This window comes from Pseudorasbora parva, chromosome 19, assembly GCF_024679245.1.
Source record: "Pseudorasbora parva isolate DD20220531a chromosome 19, ASM2467924v1, whole genome shotgun sequence".
Lineage (NCBI taxonomy): Eukaryota > Metazoa > Chordata > Actinopteri > Cypriniformes > Gobionidae > Pseudorasbora > Pseudorasbora parva.
The window spans coordinates 28,807,694-28,818,661 of NC_090190.1; the positions used below are offsets into that span (position 1 = coordinate 28,807,694).

At 39.1% G+C, this 10,968-nt stretch overlaps 1 protein-coding gene across 2 annotated transcripts; it reads left to right on the forward strand.

Moving 5' to 3' along the window:
* The first annotated feature begins 6,516 nt into the window (after positions 1–6,516).
* On the forward strand, positions 6,517–8,878 carry hoxa1a (homeobox A1a). Of its 2 annotated transcripts, XM_067426617.1 has the most exons (3): positions 6,517–7,604; positions 7,710–7,772; positions 7,948–8,878. In XM_067426617.1, the coding sequence occupies exons 1-3, from the start codon at positions 7,133–7,135 to the stop codon at positions 8,298–8,300; spliced, it is 888 nt and encodes a 295-aa protein (XP_067282718.1). In that variant the 5' UTR covers positions 6,517–7,132; the 3' UTR covers positions 8,301–8,878. The 2 variants fall into 2 exon arrangements, with proteins under 2 accessions (XP_067282718.1, XP_067282717.1); XM_067426616.1 differs by having other exon boundaries at positions 6,517–7,772.
* Positions 8,879–10,968: the final 2,090 nt, after the last annotated feature.

Below are 10,968 nucleotides of genomic sequence, written 5' to 3' on the forward strand. Positions count from 1 at the left end.
ACATATTTTGTTCATATCGTTTTCCTGACTTAGGCTCAGGTGAAGCGACCTTGTTTTATGTTCAACGTTATACATATATAGAAATTAAACTTAAATGTCATGGCATAATGGGAATATATGTAGGGCTATTTTAATTGTTTTAAGAAAATCCGAAACAGGGTAAAAGGGCAATTTTGTGACAGGTTTTTTAATTGATTTTGATTTTAGGGTTTTTAAATTGTCCCTAGTCCACGATTTATTTTCTGTTCTGCATTTTGCACTTGAGGAAGGATGCATACAAACACGATTTCGTATTCAACAGTTTTATCATACAGCGTGAGCTCGTGTCTTTCAGTCCTTCAAATGTATTTATTTGTTTCAATGGACAGTAGATTGTTTGTGTTATGTAGCCCAAACCCTTCAGATATAAAGAAATGGGTAAATGGAAAAATGCATCCATTGGATTCTCCCAGTCATGTCAGCGCTTAAACATATTGTCAAGTGCTAACAGACAAGACTGTTTATCAAAGGTCAGTGTGTTCGTATATTAATCAGTGTGTGCGAATGTTAATCATGTCTTGGTTAAACAGCCGAAAGAGACATCAGATAAGATAACTACTCATACTTTTATTTGTTTGAATATTTTTGATGTCACACATTCCATGCTGCTCCACTTTGAAGAAATAAAAGAAACTAACTGACGAGATATGTATTTGCCTTCTAACAGAGGGGATACACAACAAAAATCACCAGAAACAGTTAGACAATTAATCAGCAGATCATTTGCTCAATACACAATGTCACAGTTTGGTTCAAATTAAGCAAAACGTTAAAAGTAGCCCTATTTATTATTAAAAAGATGACTGAAAGGCATTTGGAAAAAGGACACAAACAAGATACGTGCATATATTTAATGAGTGTTGAATCGTCATTTCCTGCAGTCTTGCATTATATGAAAAGTGCAAGCAATTCCATCCATTGTAGTGACAGTCTCCTAGACCCCCAGCAGTGCCTGTGGGAGAGAAAAAAATCTTTAAACCTCTGAAAAGCTCAAGCCCAGCCCTCTTTTTGGACCAACAACAGTGCAAGTATATACATATAAAAGATAAGTATTAAATGCTACTATTAAGAATAATAATGAACGTAGACATATATCGTCAGTAATACTCGGAGACAGACATACACAATTATTCCTATTCACAATTGTTCTAAATGTAGCGACGCATTATTAATAATATTATTTTGGAATTTCACTTTACATGAAAAGGCAATTAGCAACCTCATTGTTGTGTAGTTACACAAGTCACTCTAGAAATTCACACAAATCAATTGCTATTGTTAGTAAAAATTTCATTTCCAAACAAACATGAGTGAACTCTTTGCCAATATGTGTAAGCAAAGAGTCCCCAACATATATTTAGCCTATTCAAATTACATTGGGGATATCTAGTTCACGCCGTAAGAAAAACAAAGTTGATCGATTTAAGACATTAAAGATGTGGTTATGGGTTTCATGGGGAAAGTCTTAACCAACTTGGAATTATTTCCAACTCTCACATAGCAGCCTGACCGCTTTTCTACTCTCGCAATCCTAACGATTACTTTAAAAAATAACACTAAGCCACTATCAAATTATGCAATATAAAAGAAATTACTTACTCTTCGATAGAAAATGACTGCTCCTTGAAAGTGGACTTTAATTCTGTGTTTATGAGAGAGACAAACAGAGGCAAAACTCTGTAATGGAGCCTCCCGTTTTGCCAGGATTTGATTCGTTTGATTCAGGATTTGAAATGTGTTGTGGGGGCATGAGGCTGTCAGACCTTTCGGCAAGTAAGATTGATCGCGTGCAGGTTTCTAGAACTCTTTGTTTAGTATAGCACTAAAACTACAAATGACCAAGTAGCCTACTCGCTTCGGTAAAGTTTAAACATAAAAATAAAATAAAAAATAAAGTTTATTTCATATCTCCTTCCTGTGTAGAATGGAATTGTTAACAAAATAACTTTTTTCCCCAAAAGTTCTATAGGCTACTATGACGTAAGCTACTAAAAATAAGTAATGGACACGCATTTATTTAGTAGACGCTTTTATAAATAAATAAAAAACGACTACAAATAGGAATTTGTCACAATAATATTCATAGTAGACTATACAATGTAAGGGGCAGTAGAGGAACAAGCTAGAGATGTGATATCAAGTTTTCTAGTCGGCTATTTACATTAATCCTCACTGTTCAAACATTAAAAAACTTCTTTATATGAAAATATCTGGTATCTGGAAGTGTATACTGGGAACGACGACCATAATATAATAGCCTAGCTAACCTCTACTTTGAATTTGCATCTTATCTTGCACGGTATTTTATAAATAATTTGATAGATTAATAATGTATTATAGAATACATTTTAGTGGGATCATGTTCTATAAGTATGGTCGTTTTACATATGAAGCTGTAGCTACGTTTTTGTCTAACCAGTGTAGGCCTATCCTAAGAATCGGTAGGCGGAACGTTACGTCAATATATTGGGGTGGGGGAGGGGTCCAAATGCATTTATATGCAATAATAATGGTAAGAGGAGCTGGGCTGAAGCCGCTGTCTTTTTACGCCACATCAGATAAAAACAAAACATCTTTTAGTACAGGCGTAACTTATTTGGCTAATGTATTGGATCAAGACTGACCCACTAGATTTATTTGTGAGACAGAGCACGTGTGCAGCAGAGGCAGAAGGAAGGCTCTAATTTTTATACGCACCGGCGACCGGTTTTGAGAGGAAGCTTCAGGGCCATTGCCTTCTTTAACGTAGGCTACACCATGACACCGATATACATAACAGCAGTGGGCTCCCTCTTGAGAGAGTTGCTGGAGGAAGTTCTTCGGATCGATCTGTCAAGCTGGATCCTTTTGAATAAACCCAAAATTGCAATTGGGTAGAGGTACCGGTAATCATATGACTTTTCGGACTTTCCAGTCTCATTTTAAATTCAATATTGTCGGTAATAAGCGGTCCACATATGGCATAATTCAAATAAATAGTTTTAATGTATTTGTTTTCTTCACATGCATCTGCATTAATCAAATGAGAGCGTAAAAAAAACGAAACCAAACTTTCCCTATACCCTCTCCGCTCTCGGTGCAGGAATCAACAGGTTTACAATGAATTATGAATTTGAGCACGAAACGGGTTTCATTAATAGTCGGCCATCGCTAGCGGAGTGCCTTACTTCTTTCCCCCCGTTGACGACTCATTTAAGTCATCAATCAAAAGCTCAGCACTCACGAACCCTCACCCTCTTCCTCCTTTCGAGCACACCACCCCAAGCTTGAGTCTGGGGAGCCAGCCAAGACATGTAGGGCCTCGGTAGCCTACAGCTTAGACGGGGGGAGCCCACTGCAATTCTCTTACCCCGGAATAGCCTACCTGCGTGGATGCGCGAAAAGAAGAACACCCAAAGACACCGACCGGCTCATTGGTAACTTCAGCGGGAGTATTTTTCTTCTCTCCATTAGGTGAGTTTAGGAAAACCTAACTGAAGAGAGAATTAATGTATTTTAAGCTCTGAGAGAAAAGGTGAGCATGCATGTCCTTAATCTGCACTCTCTCCACGCAGTTTACATATAGCCTACAGCCTATGTGAAAATTCTGTAAAAGGTTTGACCATCTAGTTTAATTCTAATCAATAAGGTCTTTCCGATGACTGACGTCTAACGAAGAATGATATATTAGCCTACTGTTGTGGCGTAAGAGACGCTCAGGCATTCATTAGAAGATGGTGGTCGGTAGGCTATAGCCTACCACGCAGACACTAGCGATGCTGTTTGCGGTCCAAAGTGTTTTTCACAATACTTTGTGCTTTTTATCGCATTTTACAGTTACCATTACATTATCTTTGCGATTGATAAATAGATTGTCGTGTATTGTTTATTATATTTGACTATGTAACAAAACAAGTAGCCTCGTGTTTTAATCTTTTTCTTCTTTGGACTCATTTTTCAAGGTTCAACCGAGTTTCCCGAGGGCGGCATCTCTAGTGAAGAAGTAGGTTCGCGCCGCCTGAAAACAGCAAACAAACACACAGCTTTTGGAGCTGGAGAAGGAGTTACACAACAAATACCTTTGCCGACCACGCCGTGTGGAAATAGCCGCGTTGCGAACGCCAAATCAAAGTGTGGTCCCAGAACCGACGAATGAAACATAAATGCCAGACCCATAGCTACTAAGGACATCCAATTGGGGAGCTAAGCAAGGTAAATGTCGTGGATGATAGCGCTGAACACAGCGACGAGGACACCTCTGTTTGTGGCCTGGCTAATGGTAGACTGGGCATTGTAGAAGGAGAGTCGACCTCTTTTTAAAACGATCTGTCTCCGGGCAGCCCTCTAATGATATAGCGACATGCAAATGTTTGAAATGATATCTAACAGCTTTATGGAAAGAAGACTAAAATATATTCTTATTCAACCACCTCCAGGCAAGGGGAAAATAATAAACAACCGATGTGCCGTACCGGACTACTGCGGTTCCCTGCGTGTTATGGACGCGTCTGAGCAGGATTTTGAATTTTTTTTCGACGGACACACGTTTATCTGATGCTGCTTCGCCAACACTTTACAAGTCTCTGGAAAGCCCAGATGATATACCAACGGGGTTTTATTTTTTTAACGGATTCATTTACTAGCCTACTTCTGATTTAGAAAATACAAACTGATTATCAAAGTGGGTCAGTGAACAGATGGAAGGATAATTGAGGAGTTTTAAAAGTTGTTTTATTATTATTTGCAAGATGGATGAGATAAAAAGGTAAGCTGCAAGACCTGTGCTGTAGCCTACTCTCAGTGCATAGGCCTATTCAAAAAGTAGCCTGTTTAGATTCCTTGTAGCCTATATTTTATTTTGTCTGTTGCTTATTTTTGTAAGAATAAATACACATTGTAAAGACTTGTTTCAAGACAGTATTCAATTTTTAAATTAAACACACACACACACACACACACACACACACACACACACACACACACACACACACACACACACACACACACACACACACACACACACGTTGCAACAATAACAAATAACTATAAGCCTATTTTTAAGTAGCTAGCTACGAAATGTAAACTCGAGCTACTAATCATTCTTGAACCAAATTAGATTCACGTCTACGAATGTTCCGAGCAGACAATAATACAGATCATTTGAAGAAGTCACACAGATGTGTGAAATGCATACAGATTTGATATTTTATTTTTCTCCATTTTAAGATTTACCTGCTGAAATTGTTTTATTAGGGGCCGTAAGCTCCGCGTTAGAAAACTTTTTGGAGATCACTAAAATTGAATCTGCACTGCAGGCTAGGCTACTGATAAATATTATAACGTTTTGTTTCCCTTACCACGATGCAAATTAATATACCTGTATAATTATTTCCAACACATATTATACATAATATTGTAAACTTTTCAAATGCTATAATTTAAGTAACAAAAAATGTGTTAAAATATGGGGTTTTCACCAGAGGTGGACTCTTTGTCTCAGATTCTTTTCTCTGCTATGCATAGGGAAATGCCAATGATGTTCTTTCCATGGCGAACTCATAAATCAAAGTCTTTCAGGCAAGCTGACAGCACCAAGACAATCACTGCCTGTGAAACGTCTACCCAAAATAAGCGTTTTCACTCACTCTTTATCATTAAGAATGTGGATCCTGCAGCACAACCCACATGGGCGATTATAACTCATTTTTATTGGCATTTTAACACCCGGCATTAGGATTACACAAAACACTCATAAAGTATATTTCATTGAGCGTGCCACGCAGTTTGTCTTAGTCTGTTTTTAAAAAAAAATATTGTCCTCATAACCTGACTGCTATTGTAAAATACATAAAAAATGCCTATTCATTAAAAAAAAAAAAATGCATTGTAATCATTAAAACCTGCATTTTATGTTTACATCCCCCACACTTCCCGAAATATTGTCTTAAATGAATTGACTGTAATAGCCTACTTTTTTCTTCTCTTTTTTATTTTCTTTTTTAACATTTTTACTTCTAATAACGGATTCACATTTTTGCTTAAATGCATTGGTTACGCAGCTTTATTAAAGGTTCTTGTTTAGGCTTGCTCCCTTGTTTGTTTGTGACCATGGTTTTAAAAAGAGTGCTAAAAGAGAGAGTGAGAAATACTAGGCCGTCAGAAGCTTGAGGAAAGCGCCATTTTGAGGATTTAAAAAAAAAACCATTGGACATCTGTAAGGAACTTTGCCATTCATCCACAGGGGGCGCATGTCTTCCTGCTCCGTTAAGCGTGGATATATGAATACGCTCTCTCTCTTGCTTAACTGATCACTTTTTTGACCACTGATCACAAAACATTGTTAAGTATCTTATCAAGTAGCTAGTCTTTTTCCTAGTAACAAAGTCTATTTCCATTTTGCCTGATGTTAAAAGGTTTTACATCAATCGCTCGTTGCAATGATATAGGCTACAGCTAGCACAGGCTTTTTATCAAGTAGCCTAAGCCTCAGGTAATAATACAATCAGCTGCACAATTGTTTTAATACTCAAGGCCGAGTTGACAAAAGACTGCCTAACCCTACAAAGCAATTGACTCACGACACAGACAGCATGGATAATAAACCATAAGAAAAAAAGACATTCGCTTTACATTATTTCCCTATTTGTTTCATTATTGTTTTGAGCTCATCTTACCTTACGCATTTCTTCAACATATTTCCCCACAACAGTAGCCTAGGCTACTGATGCTGCCTGCACGTTGTCTGTGAGACACTTGCTCCTCTGCCAGCGAATCCATCCTTTCAGTGGGGGGATAAGGTGGGCCTACGTCACGGTGATCGACAAGAGGTCGGCATTTACATAAGTCTGGTCTTTAACGACAACCTGTCAGTGCAAGGCCACTTAAGATCAAGATGAGACAGAACAACTGATCACTGGCTGACCCAGCCCACGTGACTGTCACTGGTCATTCATATCACTAGCTCGCGGACACCCCCCAAACCACGACTGATTGAAGGAGGCAGAAGGGTGGCTCGGTTCAACCCCGGGTGAGTGGTGAGACGTTAATCAGTCCCCGGGCCCAAAGATCTGCCAGTGTGGCAGCCACGCGCATAGAAGCCCAGGAAGATGCTACAATGAGCACATTCTTAGATTTCTCGGCCATAAGTGGTGGTGGAGACGGAGGTGGCGGAGGCTCATGCTCAGTCAGAGCGTTCCATGGCGACCACGGACTTTCAACATTCCAATCATCGTGTGCTGTTAGAGTAAATAGCTGCAGTGGGGACGAGCGGTTCATGTCCAGTAGATCATCACAAGAGGCAATTAACCCTCAGCCACATCAAGCCGGCTCCTACCAGTCCCCCGGGACTCTGTCAATTACCTACAGCGCCCATCCAAGTTACGGGACTCAAAGTTTTTGCTCCGGATACAGTCACTATGCCCTAAATCAGGATGTGGACTCGTCTGTGAACTTTCCCCAGTGCGGCCCATTAGTTTACTCTGGAAATATTTCCTCCACGGTTGTGCAGCACCGTCACCATCGCCATGGTTACAGTAGCGGAAACGTTCACCTCCATGGGCAGTTCCAGTACGCCTCAGCTACATATGGTAATAGTCCGGATCAGGCAAACCTTACGTTTGTGGCGGGATGCTCAAATCCGCTATACCCACTGCATGTGACTCATCACGATGCATGTTGTTCACCTCTATCAGATGGCGTTTCCACAGGGCAGACATTTGACTGGATGAAGGTTAAACGGAACCCGCCAAAAACAGGTGAGTGGATGGATAACTTTCGCATGTCAAGGTCTATTTTTCCCTGATACAGTAGGGACCGAACACCCTTGGTGGGGAAAATTGTGCGTGTGTGGGGGTGTGGGGAAATCTATGAGGCACTGAATATGAAATGCATGCACACTCATTTATCTATCTGTTTATCGTCTCTCTTTAGGGAAAGCTGGAGAGTATGGATTTGGTGGGCAGCCAAACACAGTACGCACCAATTTTACCACAAAACAGCTGACAGAGCTTGAAAAGGAGTTTCATTTCAATAAGTACTTGACTCGCGCGAGGCGTGTGGAGATTGCGGCTGCGCTCCAACTCAACGAGACTCAGGTGAAGATTTGGTTCCAAAATCGTCGTATGAAGCAAAAGAAACGGGAAAAGGAAGGTCTTTTGCCCAAATCTCCGTCCGAACTGAAGGATGGTCTCGAAAAACCCGAGGATGCATCCGAAAAGTCGCTCTCCGCACCATCCACGCCCTCTCCCACTTCCCCGACTGTTGATGCATACTCCTCGAATTAAACGGCTCTCACGTCACCTGCCAACCTGTTTTTTGCAAAACTGTTAGGCTAGTTACTGTCTCGTTTCAAAATCATTGTCAAAATCATCATGTGATATACAGAGACCATTACATTACTTTGTTTCGTCCTGGATCATTTTGACCACTCAGTGTATTTACATGTGCTTTGTGTTATTGTAATATGACTGTTAATAGTCTTGAGCACTTTGTCAAGCACCTATAGAACAAGTGGATTGTGCATTGTTGTGCACAGTAATAGCAAATGCTACACTTTTACACGTCTTGTACACCATTTATCAAAATGCCTACCTCAAGAACCAAAAGAAATAGTGCAATATATTTATGTAATGTGTTATTAGGAGAGATTAATCAGTTGCAGCTCTCGGCAAAAGGTTTGTTTGAAGACACTGACAACTTTTCTGGACGGCGCATAGTGTTATCCCTGATGGTTTGAATGTGATGTGAGTTTTGCAACATGATGCGCAATTCTTATAAGTTGTCGTAGGTCATACTGAGTTTTATCAGTCGGAGATAAAAGCACAAGTCTCCGTTAGAAACATACTTTGGGAAAAGATCAAGATACGGGTGAATTAAATGTGTGAATTAAAAATTCCTCAACTATAATTTATGTGAACGCTGGTCCTTTACTCTTTATTGTGCTATAGTGCCTCCCGCACAGCCACATTTAACTTTCAAAATATTACTGACAATGTTATACATTCCATTGTTTTGTTCATTATATATAGTTTTTTGGCTGGACTGTTATGTTTAAGTCATCGATTACTTTGCATAGTCATAATCTATACTAAAGCTCACTCTTTGGCTCAGTAACTGATGTATGCGTCCGCGCGTTGTTTCTTCCTCAGGGACCAAAATATATTGGCACATGCAAGCATGTTTATCCACGAAAGAGGATGCGCAGTGCTGTCACCGTCATTCGTGATGACAACCCTATTGACCTGTTAGTTTATAGAAGGCAAACGAAGGACAAGAAGAAAAAAAAGAGTGAACATCGATTCAATCATCTCAACTATCGACAAGAATGAGTCGGTCTGACTCCATTCGTGCTGATGAGGTGTGAGTCCTTAGCCTATATCTATTTTGCTTACAGTGTCGACTGAAGCAGTAATGGAGCATTATAAGGAGCATGTTCAAGGAGCATGTTCAACATGTTCAAGTCTCTCTCTCTCTCTCTCTCTCTCTCTCTCTCTCTCTCTCTCTCTCTCTCTCTCTCTCTCTCTCTCTCTCTCTCTCTCTCTCTCTCTCTCTCTCACACACACACACACACACACACACACACACACACATACACACACACACACACACACACACACACACACACACACACACACACACACACACACACACACACACACACACACACACATCATTATAAGGACATTCCACGCGTAATGGTTTTTAAACTGTACAAACTAAAAACACGCCAAATGTTTCATTTAGTTAACTTACTTCCTTGAGTGCAGAGTGCGACACTTTCACTAAACGCACACACCGGTCTTGACTGAGCTTCACCTTTACCTTAACTCCACAGGTGCACATGAGGATTGCGTGTGAGTCCGCGTGGAGCTTAAATATCTTCTGTTCCGGTTACGTAAGTTCTTCAAAGGCTCGACGTGTGTTTGTATGTATGTTTAAAATAATAATCGTATTAAAGTATTTTCTTGACTAAAAACACTGTATTAGCCTATTCAGTTTAATATTGTTAAATGAGAACTTTTCCATTCAACTTTATGAATTAGGTTTTTCTGTAAATTTTCGGACATTGGGCACACATGTGAACGCGCTGAAAACTATTGATTTGATTTGTCATACTGTTGAACTAATGAACAGTCAATTATAACGAAAAAAAGATCACTCTTTGTGTGACGCCATATGCCATAATTGTTATTCATTTAACAATATTTTTTCACATATTTAATTTGGATGGTTGCGTTGCAAATTATGCTACAAATAATTTGATCAAAAAATAGCCATAAAAATAGAAAAATAGGCAAATTTACAATTAAATAAAACCGAAAATAAATTTGAGAATTTGGAAATAAACCCCCCAATGTAAAGTCAAATGATCATTACGTGATTTGACTGTGTTCTTGTCGCCTCTCCAATTGTCAGACTTAAGCAGGAAGGCTCGTGACTGTGAACACATAAATGCGATTATATTCTGCACGCCAAAAACAACGTGTTATCTTCATAGCCTATATATCTTAATTTGTTTCCCAAAGAAACTGATAACAAATGATTAAAAACTGAAACATGTAGCCGAGATGCTTATTAAATGAGACACGATTAAATCAGTCTATTATAAAATGATAGGCCTACATTTGTTTATTAATTATTCGTTATTTAATGCAAGAATGAGCAAGGATTTAAAGATCTATTTTAAACAAACTATTCAATTATTACATTCAGTTCTTAAATAAATAATAATAATAACAATGTTTTGTAAAAATTACATTATTGCGGTAAAATTATTTCACGGGCATATTTATTTAAGACTAATTGTTACGGCTTTGCATTAAAGGCTGACCTGAACCCCCGAATGAAAACCACTCATTTTAGACTATTTGTCTACACTGAGAGCTAAAATTATTGAGATGATAAAACTGAGTGAGTGCTATACATAGCCTATTCTATATGAAGTGGAAGAGG